The sequence below is a fragment of the Camelina sativa genome, unplaced genomic scaffold (genome assembly GCF_000633955.1).
Source record: "Camelina sativa cultivar DH55 unplaced genomic scaffold, Cs unpScaffold00535, whole genome shotgun sequence".
NCBI lineage: Eukaryota > Viridiplantae > Streptophyta > Magnoliopsida > Brassicales > Brassicaceae > Camelina > Camelina sativa.
In genome coordinates, this window is record NW_010921722.1 from 40933 (window position 1) to 57789 (window position 16857).

Sequence of the window (16857 nt, forward strand, 5' to 3'; positions counted from 1 at the left end):
TAATTGAAGACACAGTTGGAATGTACTTACAGACGCTTGACTAGATTGTCTGCTTTTTGCATTTGCCAGCTCATGCATACCATTGTTTTCTTTCTGGCGGACTATTGTTGCCTCTGCAGAAACATTGGGCAGAGATTTTCCTGGCAGGGACTTAGATTGTTGATGTAAGCCTTTGTTGCTGTATTTCTGATGAAGGGCACTAGAGGATCCAGTTTCCTTTGACTTGGGACATGTGTCCTTCTTATTCTGATGATTTGCTCTATCAGAATGCTTCACATCATCCAGAGATAATGAAGTATTCGCATCTTGCGCTCCAAAAGGCAAAGGTGGCACCTGTGTTTTCCTTGCGACATTATACTTTCTCTTCAAAGAGGACCCGGAAGCCGTTGACTGATCCTGGACGTCACCATTCGCATAATCAGTCATCGGACTCAAACTCCGAAACAAATTAGTTATCTATTTGATGGTACCTTTCCCCTAGCTGTTAAGGACAACTTGGTGTGTTTATCAGATACGTCAACAGCATCACCAAAGGGTTTTGCTGGATCTTTGCGTCGCCTTTTTTTGGGTTGCTGGTTAGATGTTGTTGAAGGTTCTCTGTTGTAAAAAGGAGTCGGAAATTAGATAACTCATAGATGGAATATAATAGAATATATTTAGGTGAAACTGAGAAAAAATCTAACTCTATCATAATAAGAAGCTACATCTATATGAACCATACCAATCACGCTATAGACATTAACTGAGGCAGTAGTAGTAAGACTCCCAACCATATTCGACCATCAAATACTTACGACACATTGCCTATTCTAATAATGATTGAGTAAATGGAAAGTGACTAAGCGACCACAGATAATGAGACGTCAGATATTGAAAAGAGGGAAGAAACTCACATCCGCTCTAACTTTCCTCTATTGACATAAAATCCATCATGTTTAACTGCTGAATTATCAACTTCAAAATACTCATCCTGCCAGGAATAGAGTGAGATAACAAAGATATGATGTCTCAGCTGTCAAGAAAAAACACTTTCCCCGCATAAACATATGAAGATATCAACACCAACCAGTTCGGCATCATCGATAAATGAATCTTCAGTGTCATACTCATCATCGTCAGGAGCACCGTCTAACTCTTCCCCATCACTGCTATCATTACCCTGAGAGTAATTTTCTTAAGTAAGCATACACTATTCAGAGATATGTGAATGCAACAGTGCTAATCCATGGTATGCAAAATATTGGTGAATGTAAAGAAATCAAACATACCACAACCAACCTCCAAAAGAAGCGTTTTAAGTTTAAACAAAAAGTAGCATACCTTATAGAGCCTCTCAATCTTCTCAATAACAGCGTTGAAACGGTTAGAATGAGGTTGATCGTTCGTTTCAATTTCTGCTGGCTGCCCCTACATTGGATATGTAAAACAATGATTTGAGCCCATCATGTATGGGTAAGAAGAATAAACTGTGAGGAAGCCGTAAGCATACTCTACCTTCTCGAAATGAAAATCTACTATTATATGCTTTAATTGCCTAGTTCTGCTAATTGAACTTTCTCTATATTCTTAACTCATACATGTACAGTTCCCATTGCAACTAACTAAACCAAATTCATTACGAGATCAAGTATAACTGAAGGCATGTTCACTTGATAACGCCTAAAGTAGCTAACAATTAGAAAAGAAGCCAAAGATCATATATCAAGTTCCAAACTTTCTAAGGAGTTTGCTTATTGAACTCTAGAAACACAGCACACAGGACGTCAGAGAGCAACGACAACAAAATCCCTCAACCCAATTAACCAATTCAAGCATTTTCCCCAACAAACAAATCTGAAAAATCGGTAAAATTAGTAAAGCTCCTAGATAAAACCCTAACATGGAAGACACAGCTCCCAGAAACAAAGACAATGCTTAATCCGATAACAGCAAACGAATCCCGCACACAAATAATGCCTACACGTATACTATATATCCGAGTACAACCATCTCGTGCAACATCAAACTCACCGGCGGTGCAATTCGAGACTCGAGGTTAGGGTTAGCATTAGGAGGCGGATCGGGAACCGAAGCCGATGAACCATTGACCTTATTAGCATCCCTCATAAGCTTCTTCCACGAAACATACGTCGTATCCCCTGGCCGTAGCTCCACCTTAAGTAATTTCCGATCACCAGCCGTCAGAACCTTCGGCGACGCTCTCAACGATTCGCCGCCAATAGAAACCCCACCCGTCTCCTTCACTTCCGACATTAATAATTCGGGTCGGGTCAGTTATCAGGTATCCACTCTACCCCGAATTCGAGACGGCACGATCTGAACCACCAATCAAAAGAAGTGAAATTGGCCGAATCGATTTAGAGAGAACTTAAAACTCAGAGAGAGAGAGAGAGAGAGAGAGAGAGAGAGAGATGAAGAAGAAAGTTGCGCGGGATACCAAAAATGAAGGAGACGAATCGAACCGAACCTAAAATTTATTTAGAATAAAAATTATATCCAAAATGTCTTATATATAACTATAATCTTAAACTTAAAAATATCAAATCTTTAGTAATTCATATAATTGCGACATGTGTCAAGTCTACCGATAATATTTGGACATGTGTAAAAGAAATTTAATTTAATAATTCTAAAAAATTAAAAAAAAAATTATAATTAATACTTTTGAAAAGTATATAAAACCAAAAGTAATCTATTATATCACTAAATCTAATGGAAAAGTTACCTATTAAATAACTACTTTCAATAGCAAAATATGTGTAATTTATAAGGAAAATATTTACAATTTAATTGTAATTATTATTTATTTATAATCATATAGTAAAAATAAATTTATACATAAAAGTGATTAAAGTATGCAAAATTTTAATGTATTAAAATTAGTGATTAACATAATATAAGAAAATAAGAAATTAATGTATATTTCTTAAGTTTTTCAATCGGTGAATGATTTGATAGCGTATTCAATATTATATTATTATATAAACTTTGGTTTCAAAGTTAGTAACTCATGTGATCGCAACATATTTCAATTTTAACAATTAAAGTTTTTGTCATATGTTATACAAAAACTTTGTTTTAACAAATTTTTAAATTATAAGAAACTAAAAATTTTAAAAATCTAATAAATATAAAAATATAGTTAATATATATATATATATAATACTAATTCTAATTTTAAAATACTAATTTTATAAGAAAAAATTACGAAAATTATACAATTAATTACTATAATACCATAATTAAATAAATTATACTATCAATTATTAATACTAAAAGAAAAATGATTGTATATATTCACCTTTACATAAACAAATAAATTTTCTCATAATAACGTCTTTGAATTTTTGATTAATTTATGATAATGTTAGTATAGTTTTATTTAAAATTAGTTGGACAAGTAGTAAAACTATTACGTATGAGATTACAAAATATGAAACAAAATTTTTTAAGATATTGTTACTTTTTCAAATATGAGATAAAATTAGTTTTCAGTTTTTTTCTTTGAGAATTATGTTTTATTGATTTTTAGATTTTAATATATTAAGTATGATATAAATTTGAGAACAATGCACTTTTTATATAAAAATTATAAATATTATTCATTGGGATTGACTACATATAATTAAAATCTATTTTTTTATCATGTAATATACAAAGAAATTGTATTGCAAGATAGAGTGTGAACTCTAAATCTGGTTTCGAAAAAACAAAATCAAATGAAATAAAATTAATATTTTGAATACAACTTCAAATTTCAGATATTTTTCTTATATCTGCGTTATTACGCAAACATATTCTAGTAACATATATATAAGTAGCCTAGTTTTAGAAAATTAAACAAATTTTGATGAAAACGGAACAAATTTTGGACTTTATAACCATAACATATCCGAACCGGAATCTATCTGAATCGAAAATAAAGCGAATAGTAAAACCGAACCGATAATATTGTTAGAATTATCTAATCCTGTGAGCTTTTAGAACACTCTCTGTGAGCTTTTATCTCCTTCCCATGGCGTCTTCGGCCGCTTCTCCTTCCTTATCTCTACTCTCATTCACCACAAAACCACCGTCTCCCTCCGCCACGCAGCGGCAATTCGCGTCATTCAGAAACGACGGTTGTTTCGCGCCTCTAACACTCAAATCCCGCCGCCGGGGACGTGGTATCATCGTTAAAGTAGACGACGTCGACGGTGATGGAGGTGGACAAGACGAGTACGACATGGATGACGAGGAAGTGGAGGAAGTTGACAACAAAAAGGACTATGACGTAGAGTACGACCCCTTGGCCGCCGCGGTAGCTGCTTCAGGCGGTGGTGGTGACGGAGATATCGCTTTTGTGCAGAGTAAGAGCTTTATATCGACGCAAGGATGGGACTCGGATATGGTGGTTGATTACAGGATAAACGAAGACGAGTTTCATAAAATAAGCTTGATGGATTGTGATTTCTTTATCAGAAAACCGCCTGATCCAGATAACGATGTTTATGATTTCAGGGAGGTGTGTGAGTTTATTCATTGTCTCAAAATTGCTCGTTTTATTCGGGTTCTCTAGCTATTGAGTTCATTTGTTTGTTTTGTGGATGCAGATGTATGTTACTCCTCCGGATACAGATATTTACTCAATTCCCAGAGTTCTTGCTCCAATGCCTCAAAAGGTTAGTCATTTTATCCTTATCAGTTGTTGTTTTTGTAATGCTTAATGCTTTCTTCAGCAAAGATAAATGTTTTTCTTGTTCGATTGCTAATTCATCTCATTCACCTTCACTCTACCTGGTAATTGGTAATTGTATACAATATGTTATCTTATTGAGCTGTACAAGTTTGCTATTATTTCTAGACTAAAATTTTGAACTAAGAAACTCAAAAAGTGTTGTAAAATGATAAGAGCTTTTGCCACCAATTAGTCACTTAGTATAATCAGAAACCGAGAATGTGGCAGCTAGGGTGTTGTTTGTCCACTTTCCTTATCATTCTGGCCAATTTTGTACTCCTTATCATTCTGGCCAATTTTGTACACTTCTGCTATTGATGTTTGTGTATGTTTTACATCCAAGGTTTATCAATTAGTACTTTGGTTTGGTGCTAATAATGGCTTGGTTGATTTTGTTACAATACAGTATATTCGATGTGCAATGAGTGACTATGGATGTTACAATGTCACGGAACCACCTATTGATGCTCCCCGAGATCCACTGTACAAATCTGAGAGGGAGATATCCAAGGTACATATTGGACAATGTCCCATACATTGATGTTAAAACCATCAGGTTGTTGATGAAGGGATTCTTGAGCAACATGTATTAACAAGGAAGCACTTAGTTTTAATTTGGTAACATTTTTGGAATCCTGACCAGGAATATGTTATATAACTCGTTAAGGATGAAATCAACCCGAAACTACTTAGTTTAGTTTAGTAGTTACAGTTTCTGTTACAAGTCGTCTTTATCATGTTTATTTGTTATGTAGGTTTTCTTGACAAAGCATTACCGGAACAGAAGGACAAACGATCCAGAATTTGTGCTAGATCTTGAAGAGATCTATGTTATTGATTCCAAGACAAAGTCAATCACCAGAGCCAGAGTTCTGGTATGACCGATTTGTACCTTCCAATTTTTATTTAAGCATTATGAACAAGTTCTCATTTCGAGTCTGAGCACAAACCTCAATCGTAGACCGTAACCAATTGGGTGTTCTTGATGTTTTTGACATATTCCCTTAGCCGAATATGTTTCATGCTATTACACTAGTACAATGCTGGTTTACATTTGTACTGTATATCCCTCTAGTTATGAATCAATAGAGCTTGAGTTATGAGTTCTTGAAACACCATGCATATCCCAAAGCTGTATAGACAAGCTTCCTTCCCATGTTAAAAGTTTTAGATTGTTTCAGGTGACAGTTCCGGGAGGAAGAAAAAGAGATAGGAAGGATGACTTGCTCGTGATACGCGATAATGGAACCTCCTTTAAAATCATACATGCGGTAGCTTTTCGTTTCCACATCCATTTCATCTGGCAGTCATGTGTAGTCCTTCACCTAAGCTTTCTTACTCATCTTCACTCTATGTTTATTGATTTTGCTTCTTTCAGGGGGAAAGAGATGATCCGACAACGGTAATAGAAAGGGAAGAGTGGACCAAGACCCGAGAAGACATGGAGAAACATCTCAGGAAGCTACGAGACTTCAGTGTCTCGAATTGGTTCTAAAAACCCCCAAGAGACAATGATAAAAAAATCTCCCCGGGATGGAATATGAGAGCAGGTGATGTTAATGGATGATACGGTGGAAGGTCGAAGATGTCTTCTTCCATAGTAGACAAATTTTTTGACCTCAGGGTACTTCACTAGCAGCAGAGTTGAATGCGTTATTAGATGATATGGGTTTGGGCTCTAGAAAGTGTGTGTAGATGCAAGTTGGATGGAGTATAACATTCGATGACTAGAGAAGCTAGCTTATTTTGCAAACTTTTAGGTATTTAATTCNAACGGTAATAGAAAGGGAAGAGTGGACCAAGACCCGAGAAGACATGGAGAAACATCTCAGGAAGCTACGAGACTTCAGTGTCTCGAATTGGTTCTAAAAACCCCCAAGAGACAATGATAAAAAAATCTCCGCGGGATGGAATATGAGAGCAGGTGATGTTAATGGATGATACGGTGGAAGGTCGAAGATGTGTTGTTCCATAGTAGACAAATTTTTTGACCTCAGGGTACTTCTCTAGCAGCAGAGTTGAATGCGATATTAGATGATATGGTTTGGGCTCTAGAAAGTGTGTGTAAATGCAAGTTGGATGGACTATAACATTCGATGACTAGAGAAGCTAGATTATTTTGCAAACTTTTAGGTGTTTAATTCAAGTTTTCAATTGATTAATGATGATGGCTTTGGTATTATTCTTGTGAGGAGATATTGTCATATCCAAGATTGGAACAAAGTGTTTGCAAGTGGGATGGTGGTGTGATAAAAACACCGAGTCAGTAAGCAGCATGGGTATTGGATCTTAGCCGGCGTGTCGTTTTTGGGGGATACGAAATCTTACTAAAACGGCAGGTAGTTTGTTATAATATCCTCGATGTGATTTATCACATCACATGACTTCAAAAGCGACACGTGGACGGTTTAATGTTTGGTCGATTGGGATTTCACGTGAGTGGAATGACATTTGTCAACGTCGCCGACAGAGCAGTTATGTTTTTGTGGGTGGTTCTATCGGCCCATTCTGTGACCACCGAACATTAACTTCCCCATTTCAGTTATGTTTTTTTCTTTTTTCTTTTCTTATACAAAGTATTTACGTTTCTTGTAAATTTACAAGAATTACGTACTTGGAATGACACCTAAAATAAAACAAAATACACCAATTTACCAACGATTCCGTAATCGATTTAAGGAATTCGTTAGGTTTTATTAGTTGTAAACAATGAATGTGTTCAATATTATGGAATAAAATTTTGGTTCTATACAACTCTGTTTAGTCGAAGTATTTAGGCACGTTAAAATCGAAGTCAACTGAAATTTGAAAATGATGAATGTATGAACTATGAATGCATACATTCATTGAACTATACATGCTACTATTGGCACTTGGCAGGTTGGAACACAAATTTACACGTTATAAAATTGTAATAATAAAATAATCATCTGCAGAAAACCAAAAACATGTGTAACTAGATAAATCGAATACAAATAAATTGTACGATTAAATAGAGGAGATTGGCATGAGACAGATTAGTCAAAAATGGAATCATAATAACGATAAGGTACGTGCATCAAACCGTTGAATAAAGTAAGTATGGTCTTCGTGGCCTACAATCTCTAAGTATCTTTGAATCTTCAACTTACCTATTAAAATACACACACAATAGACAAGGAATGAATTAATCATATAGAAACAAAGGAATGAGAATCATACATATGAAAAGTTTTTATGATAGATAGTATTATTTGTTATCTTATTGCCCCCTCATTTATGGTTTTATACATGGCACACAATGTTCTATTAACCGATAACGGTGGACCTTATTCGCCGTATCTAATACGTACATTTGCTATATAATTTGATGTATGTATTAATCGAATAGAGAGAATAAATAACGTTGTAACAAATAGTAATGTTTTTTTCATGAATATATCTGAATTTTTTTAAGATTTGATATTTTTGTTAGGTTGATGATATTTATTAATGAGAGTGTGTGCAGTGCTGTGTGTAGACTAAAAATACTATTTTATCCAGTGGCAAAAAAAAAAAAAAAAAAAAATTCTAAATTGTCTGCTCCTCCTCCGTTCCTTTTTTTTTGATTTTTGGAATTTTATGTTCCACCATTCTTATACTCTTCTCTCTTTCTCAGAAGCTGCAAAACCACAAACCATAGCCGCAAGAGAGTGAGAGGAGAGATTGAGAATTCTCTTTTGTGAGCAGTCCGATGATACTTGTGTGTCTAGGAATCATCATCACACTACAACGTATTCACCTGAGTTCTGACAACAACATTTTGAGGAAACTTACATAAGAGAGATGGCTGAAAACGGCGTCGTTCCAGGAGGAGGAGGAGGGCGTAACGTTATGGTGGGCGTGAAGTTCGATGAGTCGAGCAATGAGCTGCTTGATTGGGCTTTGGTTAAGGTTGCTGAACCGGGTGATACCGTCATCGCTCTTCATATTCTCGGCAATGGTATTTACAACATTTTTGTTTCCTTTCTTCTGAGATTAACGAAATAAAGCTACGATTTTTGGAAATGGGTTTCTCGTGTTTACTCTCTCTGTTTTGATTTTTGTAGAGATCGTTGATCGAGCAGACAACTCTTCGCTTATCTCCATTGTTAAGAATTTTGACTCTGTTCTTGAAGTCTATGAAGGTTTCTGCCAATTGAAACAGGTGTAATATTTAAAGTCTTGCCTTTTTTTTTTTTGTTATTCTCTGTTTTGAGCTGATGAATGAATTCAACAGTCTTTAATGTGACTACTTGGAAATGTTGAATAGGTGGAGTTGAAGTTGAAATTATCCCGAGGTTCTTCTTCTAGAAAGATTCTAGTTAGAGAAGCAAAATTGTGTTCTGCATCTAAAGTTGTAGTTGGAATCTCCAGACGTTACCATACAATTCATTCATCTGTCTCCGTGGCTAAGTACTTAGCCAGAAAAGTATCAAAAGATTGTTGTGTTCTGGCTGTTGACAAGGGGAAAGTCATGTTTCAGAAAGATGGCTCCTCATCGATCATTCATCACTCTCAAGGTTTGACCTTTTCCTATATGAGTTTCTAACTTTTATATCAGTGTTTGAAACTCTTTTTTGTTTTGGGCCATTGGTTTGTCATAGGAAAAAGCGATGCTCGTAGGACCACTTTGTCTAATTTCTTTCAGATGCCTACCACAATGAAAAAGAATACAAAAGTAGTAAACCATCCCGAGGAGGAAGAGGAAGAGTCGGAGGAGCATCATTCCAATGGCCAGAGTCTACGGCGTTCTTTAGTCTCTGCATGCCTTGGGAATTGCTCAGTTCGTGATATGAATTCTATGCCTTCTGAATCTTTAAGTTCTAATGGTGATCAAGATGATAATGCGGATTTCCACAAGGCCATGGCGCTTGTGCCCGCTAAATTTCCAGAAGATTTGAACCGATTCATTACTATGCTGGTAAAGGAACTGCCTGAATTTAGACCAGGTTGGCCTTTGCTTTGTCGTGTAGCCCCTTCAGATGTATTAGCTTCTGCTCCGCGAAGCTCTTCGTTCAGAAAGATACCAGTTGTCCAGTGGGTGCTGAAGCTACCTTCTAGGACCAATTCTGTTGTTGGAGACACTAAGCAGATTGGTTTTGATTCTTCAGAATCTGAAGATACTAAGCTTTTGTCAACTGTTCCTGATGAAAATGATTCTACGATCGTGAAATGTTCTCTTGATTCTAGCTCAAGTAGATTCCTAGAGGATGTGGATGATCTTCGGGCGAGGATATCCACATCTTGCCAGTTTTTTAAGTACAAGGAACTTGTGTCAGTGACATCCAATTTCTCTGCTGGTTCGTTCTCTCCTCTCATATACTTTCTTTAGACTCTTGTCATTTGCCTTTTGTCTAACTTAATAAACGCAATGTACATTTTCAGATAATTTCATCGGAAAAGGAGGCAACAGCCGGGTTTTTAGAGGTTACCTGCCAAATGGAAGAGAGGTTGCAGTGAAAATTCTCAAGCAAACCGAATGTGTGTTGAAGGATTTTTTGGCAGAGATTGACATCATCACAACCTTACACCATAAAAACGTTATTTCACTCTTAGGTTATTGCTTTGAAAACCATAACCTATTACTGGTATACAATTATCTCTCAAGAGGAAGCCTTGAAGAGAATCTTCACGGTAAGCCTCTAACCTTTTAGCCAACCGCAGATTTTATTATGTTCTTGTCTATAACAAAGCACGGTTTTACATTAGGCAACAAAAAGGACCTTGTTGCATTTCGTTGGAACAAGAGATATAAGGTGGCTGTGGGAATAGCTGAGGCCTTGGACTATCTGCATAATAATGCTCCACAACCTGTCATTCACAGAGATGTTAAGTCATCAAACATATTACTGTCTGATGATTTTGAGCCACAGGTAAGAATCTTTTAGTATCTAATATTTTCACATCAAAGAGGAAAACTGTGTGATGCTAAGAAGGTAAGTCTTGTTTACAGCTTTCTGATTTTGGGCTTGCAAAGTGGGCGTCACAATCTACAACTCAGATAATCTGCTCCGATATTGCAGGAACCTTTGGGTGAGTTGTAAAAAAAAGAATCAAATTATGTTGATGTTGCGTGAAAGTTGTAAGAGATCACTTATACGTTTCTTTGATGCAGCTATTTAGCTCCAGAGTACTTTATGTATGGCAAGATGAACAATAAGATAGATGTCTATGCATACGGTGTTGTACTCCTCGAGCTTCTTTCTGGACGAAAACCGGTTAATAGTGAATCTCCAAAGGCTCAAGAGAGTCTTGTTATGTGGGTATGTAGTTTGAAACGTATATTACATTGAAAGTTCTAAGCTTTCTCTGCTACTGCTAAACAGAGATATATGTACACGTGCAGGCGAAGCCGATTCTGGATAACAATTGCCAAAACTTCCCAAGGTGAAGATGGTGAAGAAAATGGGGTTCTCTTTGTGTGTGTGTGACTGTAAAGTCTAAAGTGTATATATGAAAAGGCATATTTCTTTTCATTTTGGATGGGTGATGGGCGGTGGATGAGAGGTGGATTTGTGGGTTTCATATAGGACCTCCTCCCTCCCTATGTTGCAGCGTTCCATTGTTTGGAGTGTTTCCTGCAAAAATCTTTTTTGGGGCAACATAGACAAGTAACTTTTTATTCCTTGATCCTAAATAATTACTCGAAGGGATCAAAGTGAATTTTCTTGCATTTGAACGTGCCCCGTGTCTCAAGACTCTCTCATTGCCATTATCAACAGAAAACATTATCTTGTTGAAATAAAAATAATGGCGTTTACTCGTCAGAGTGCCTATCACAATCTAGAACAGATTTTGGCAATCTTATCTCAACCCTAAGCAAAGTATGAGTCAATCAATTTATTTCTGTGGTATAGTCATACATACACTCATACTGATTGTGTTATCTGCGTTTGAAAGGAACGGATATGATGAAGTGCTATTAACGAATTTGATTTATTCACTTTACTAGGCCCATAATGGGCCCAATAAGATTAGGGGAAGACAAGAGTCTCCACGTTGCAAAGAAGTAGAAGATATAAAAACTGGTTTTGCCGCAAATCGCCGCGTTTCGACGATTCGAGAAGTGTAGATTTTTTATAATTCGTGTATACAATAATCCTATTTTTATCGCCGTTTTCGTGTTGTTGCGTGCGTTTTATTATCGTCGTCATCATCAGAAGAAGAAAGACGCGGTTCCAAAAAAGATCTGAAAATTTCAATCAGCCATGGATTCTTCTTCTCATTACAATCATACCTACGATCCATGGAATTCTCCTTACTCTCCTCACCTTCATCCTCCTTCTGCTCCTCTTCTTCCGCCGCCACCGCCGTTACCTCCTCCTCCTCCTCCTACTCGTCAATCTCATCCCGATAGCCCTAATTTTTATGCTCTATCAACAACCCAGAGCAATGGTCAACGTCAGGATTACCACCACCAACAATACTCTCATCATCGCCAAGATCTTCCTCCTAATCCGGCGCCTTCTTCTTATTACTCTCACCATCCGCCGCCGCCGCCGCCGCTTCAGCAGCAAAATCAGCCACCACCGTTACAGCAACAGCAACAGCATCCTCAATACATTCCTCAGCAAGTTAGCTATGAGCCTCAAAGGATATCGCAGCCGTTGTCATCCAGTATCCAGTGTACGGAATCGCGAGATATTGCTGCTCAGTCTGATTGGGCTCGGTTCAATGAAAAAAGGCATGATTCATGGACAGTGGATGCTTCTCAGGGTCGAATCCGAGTGGATGATGGTCCAATAGGCCGTAACTATCAGTATGACTATAGCCGCTCGTCCAGGGATTATTCCGGTGTTGGCAGTAATCGTGATTTAGATGGTAGTTCTAGGTCTAACGATGAGTTTCGTAATCTTGGATATGTTAGAAAAGAATCTGGATCCACAAGGATAGAGGGTAATTATCAAGACCGTGGTCAGTTGAAATCAGAATCCGGTAGATATTTTAGGGGTTTAGATGAGAGAAATAGGGTTTTACCTCCAAGTGTTGGTTATGGCAGTGAACGACATGGTGTTAGTGTTACAGTCAGTCGCAATATGACTAGGTCATCCGCAAGTCATGAGGGGGCTAGAAACCTGAGATGGGATGAAGCGCGTAATGGAGGCAGGACTCTGTATCCCCGGAGAAAAGATGATTATTATCATTCTGAGAGAGAACAATATGTTGACCGTGGAAGAAGAGAGGAGAGCAATGAGTTAAATCGAACACCCAGGAAACAAACCCAGAAGAAGAGTGCTCTTCTAAGGCTTGAAACTCCAAGATCGTATCAAAACAGCAGAGAGAATGATTGGTCTCGGCAACATAATCATCATAATGGGAAAAGGTTTAACTCTAACTCGTATAGGGGTAAGGAACACTTGGGTCATTCTGATCGTGGGCTGGTGGAGAAGCAAAGAGGGAGAACTCCAGTGGATCTTGATGTTTCATTTAAATCGAAGGTTCTGGTAGCTAAGCCCGTAGCATCACCTACAAATGCAGGTATCCGTTCTGGCACGTCTGTGACACCTAGGTCTAGTAAAGCTAGAAGAGCATTGCTTTCTGACAAAAATGAAAAGGCTTCATTAACTGAAGGAAATGGAATGTTGAAAACCCATTTGTCATTTGAGGCATCGGTTTCTGAGGGCTATAGACAGTCTACTAGGCAAACTACTGCATCTGAAATTGAAAAAGAGCCTGACAATCACTCAGTTCTGCCTTCCAGTGATTCCGGAGGTAAGCTAAACAAAGTCAGGTTTGTTGATGGTGTCGTTCAGGACAGCAAAGTCAAAATTTCTGGTACAGATCCTGAAGCTTCAGCTCATGGTAGTGAAGCAAAAATTCGTAGTAATGTACATGCTGCAGAAAAGGCCTCTAGTTATTTCGAGACTTTAAAAGTAGAGGCCAAGGATGATATTAATGGGAAACATGATAGCAATATAGAAGCTTGCTCCACTGTGGCAGATGTTATTGATAACCAAAGTACAATGAAGTCCCATGAAGATGTGTTGGACAGAACGAGCACTGGTTGTAATTCAGGTGAAGCTCTCATCTCTAAGGTCATGGAGAAGGATGAAATCATGAAAACAAAGACATTAATTAATATGTCTCCTGTTAAAGTTAAAGTACCTGTATCATGGCCAACAGCCGTTGATCTTTCTGGGTGTTCTGAAGGAGAAATTCATTTTGCTGGTAAGCCTATGTGCAGTGTTGGGTCTCAACATTGTGAAGACGAGGACATGGACTGTATACCATCAAGGAATTTACAAATGATGGAGGTAAATACTGGGTATGAAGTAAGAAAACCTATTAGTTCATCTGATGGATCTTTGGGTTATCAAGAGAAGGATTTTCAGAACTCATCTGTAAATGCATCCACCTATTTTAACAGAGAAGATCCTGTTGGTCAGGTGTTAGCAAAGTCAGATGTTGGTGGTATCGAAGTTGACAACAAGATGATCAATAAAAATGTAAATTCCTTGTCTCCTGAAAATGACTCCTCTAGGGGTCTCCACATGGGTCTGGTTTCCCCTGCCACTCTGGGCAATGCTAATGTTTCGATTGATCTTGCTAATGCCAATAATAGTTCTTCAGGGGACCTCGCTAATGCTAACAGTTGTACTGTTGGGACGCTTATCAATACTATGGTCGAGTCACCTGATATGAGTGTAGATTCCGAGATGGAAAGTAAAGATCCTCGTCACTGCGAAAAGTCAGCTAATTTATCAGTTGAGAATGTTAGCAGAAAAAAAAACATGGAAACTACGCCTCTTAATATTGCTGCAGAAATGGTTGACTATATGGACAGTGATGAAGGTAAACAGATGTGTGTAAACGACTCTTCATCTCTGACAAAGTTTACGGTAAAGGGATCATCAAATGTGTTGCCTGTGGAGAAGACTGATGGCTGTTCGCATAGTGATGAATCAGATTTAGCTATGGCAGTACCATCTGAGGTGTGTGTGGAAAATGTAAGTACTGAGAGACTTGTCCGCGGTGAAGACCTGGTTTCGAAAACTCATCATCCTCCAGAAATTCCTTCTGTAGATCAGTTTAATGATACAGATAGTCGAGATTTGAAAGATTGTTTATCGGAGCCAAATGTTTCTCTTAGCAAAGATCTTACTGATTGTGCGAGTGAGAGTCTTGTTGAGCGCGGCGTTAGCCAGAGTGCTGCAACATTTTGTGATAAATTACCCAGCTTGTCTGCTTTCATAACTGAAACAAATCCTGCAGTTGGAATGAATGGTATGTCTGGTAATGAAACAGTTGCGGATACTGAATCTACTCTCCAAGAAATTCAACCATGTACAACAGTATGCAAGTTGTTCCCTGAAGATCGTTTGGAATGTGGATCATCTGGTGCAATTGGTTCTGTCCGGAATCTCTCTGCGGATAAAAATCTGGAAAAGGATCTTTCAAAGGTCAGTTCGTGCTTAGTATCTGATAGTTCTGTTAGTCCTTGTGATATTTCTCCCTTGGAGGTAGTGAATGACCATATACAAAACAAAACATCTTTTCAAGCTAACTACAGTGATTCTCAAGGTGCCATCATGCATAAGGAAAATGATTGTGCTGAAAGCATTGAGGTAGAAGAGAAAGCGAAGACTTCTGGTGGAACTTCTAAGTACAGCACTCCGGGAACTAATATTATTGCTGGTAGTGGGGACTCAGTGCTTTCATGTGATTCTTTGTCCAGCTCATCAAGGCGTAACTTCCGGCAGATACGGAGTGAAGTTCATGTGGTTGATGCAAATAGCAAAGATAAAGAGAAACCCAAGCCTTCTGGTCGTACTTCTAAGTACAAAACTTCAGGAACTGATATTGTTGCTGTTAGGAGGGATTCAGTGTTTCCATGTGATTCTCTACCCAGCTCGCCAAGGCTGTGCAGAAAGTTACGGAGTGAAATTCATGTTGCTTCCATGGTTGATGAAACTTCTAAGCACAGAACTCCAGGAACTGATATTATTGCTGGTAGTGGAGATTCAGTGTTTCCAAGTAATGAAACTAGCAAAGGTAAAGAGAGTCAAAAAGGAGATAGCCTTTTAGATAGTTTACAAGAGCAAATCATGACCTCCCATGAGGTAACCCAGCCAACCCAGCCAGGTAGTTCTTCGGCGCATTTTGATTTAGTTATGAAGACAAATGGTGATCCAATAGAGAAGCTGACTGATATAACTTCTAATGTTGGCTCTCAAGAAAATGACTCACTGAACAGTGCTAAGACTGGTATATTTGATGGTGAAGCGTTATCATCTGATGGTAAAGTTTCTGGAACTGAAGTTCCTGGTGATTCAGGTGTACGTGTGTCCAGATCATACTCACATGCGGATGTGAAATTTGCATTGACCCATGTTAAAGATCATGTAGTCTCTGTGCCACATCGGGATTTCCAAAGTAAGACATCTATGAGTTCTAAGCATGAAATAGAAAAGAGGAAAAAGAAATCCAACTACTCTACTCAGAAAAGAGTTCCCAGTTCACTGCCTTTTGTCTCTGAAACGAAGAAAACTGCTAACCCTCCGATTCATACCACGAAGCGTCACACTTGGCATCGAAAGTCCGAAACTTCTCCTTCTTCTTTTGTAGCTGCCAAGCCTTTGTCGTCGACTTTGCCTACAAAACAGATTTTTCCCAAAGTGACTGCGCAATCTAGTAGTAGTTATGTACGTAAAGGGAATAGTCTTCTTCGAAAACCCCCACATGGTTCTCCTGCTGTTGCCCTTGGAATGCCTTCATCTGCTATCCAGTTGAATAATTTCACTGTCGAAGACAAAAGCACGGGATCGTCCAGTATGGTTGATGTTGATAACATTTCTTCTCTTGTTAACAATGGAAAAATACTTACTCTTGAGAAGCAGTCAAAGCCTCCCTCAGACAGCAGCACTTCCAAAGTATCAAATGCCATTGTTACTTCATCAGGAAAATGTGCATTATCTTGCAGCATGGATCACCTTACCACCGGTTTACCTGAGTCTATCATGGATTCTGCTACATCAGGAGAAGCTAATGTTCCACTCTCTGGTGGGGATATATTCAAGACATCTGACACACTAATTCAGACAGGCTACGCTTCAGATTGCCAGCAGAAGAGAAATCCGCCTAACTTGGATTCTCTAAATTTGAAACAAATGGTATATGTCAAGAGAAAGGCAAATCAGTTG

The 16857-nt window shown here is 38.1% G+C and overlaps 4 protein-coding genes across 8 annotated transcripts in view; 3 read left to right on the forward strand and 1 right to left on the reverse strand.

Moving 5' to 3' along the window:
• LOC104773417 overlaps positions 1-2437 on the reverse strand; it is a 6058-nt gene extending 3621 nt beyond the window's left edge. The window contains exons 1-6 of one of the 2 annotated variants that reach the window (XM_010498020.2): positions 2011-2437; positions 1321-1407; positions 1067-1159; positions 894-970; positions 471-597; positions 370-396 (exon numbers count right to left, since the gene is read on the reverse strand). In XM_010498020.2, coding sequence (XP_010496322.1) covers positions 370-396; positions 471-597; positions 894-970; positions 1067-1159; positions 1321-1407; positions 2011-2253 — 654 coding nt within the window. In that variant the 5' untranslated portion in view covers positions 2254-2437. The remainder of the gene's footprint in view (positions 1-369; positions 397-470; positions 598-893; positions 971-1066; positions 1160-1320; positions 1408-2010) is intronic. The other variant, XM_010498022.2, reaches the window with a different exon arrangement.
• Positions 2438-3957: 1520 nt separating this feature from the next.
• Positions 3958-6485, forward strand: LOC104773419. Its single transcript, XM_010498026.2, has 6 exons — positions 3958-4504; positions 4593-4661; positions 5124-5228; positions 5473-5592; positions 5899-5988; positions 6096-6485. Exons 1-6 carry the CDS (start codon positions 4016-4018, stop codon positions 6210-6212), a joined length of 990 nt encoding a protein of 329 aa, XP_010496328.1. The 5' UTR covers positions 3958-4015; the 3' UTR covers positions 6213-6485.
• Positions 6486-8270: 1785 nt separating this feature from the next.
• LOC104773420 (receptor protein kinase TMK1-like) lies at positions 8271-11086 on the forward strand (the record flags this gene model as incomplete). The annotated part of the gene is given in 9 exon segments (XM_019242650.1): positions 8271-8678; positions 8785-8882; positions 8988-9237; positions 9322-10017; positions 10103-10351; positions 10427-10590; positions 10671-10750; positions 10833-10980; positions 11064-11086. Coding segments are annotated over 9 exon segments (1865 nt in total), but the record flags the coding sequence as incomplete, so codon positions are not given.
• A 675-nt stretch (positions 11087-11761) lies between these two features.
• Positions 11762-16857, forward strand: part of LOC104773421 (uncharacterized protein At1g21580-like) — a 10539-nt gene continuing 5443 nt past the window's right edge. The window contains exon 1 of one of the 4 annotated variants that reach the window (XM_019242659.1): positions 11762-16845. In XM_019242659.1, coding sequence (XP_019098204.1) covers positions 11926-16845 — 4920 coding nt within the window. In that variant the 5' untranslated portion in view covers positions 11762-11925. The remainder of the gene's footprint in view (positions 16846-16857) is intronic. The other 3 variants (XM_010498029.2, XM_010498031.2, XM_010498027.2) reach the window with 3 other exon arrangements.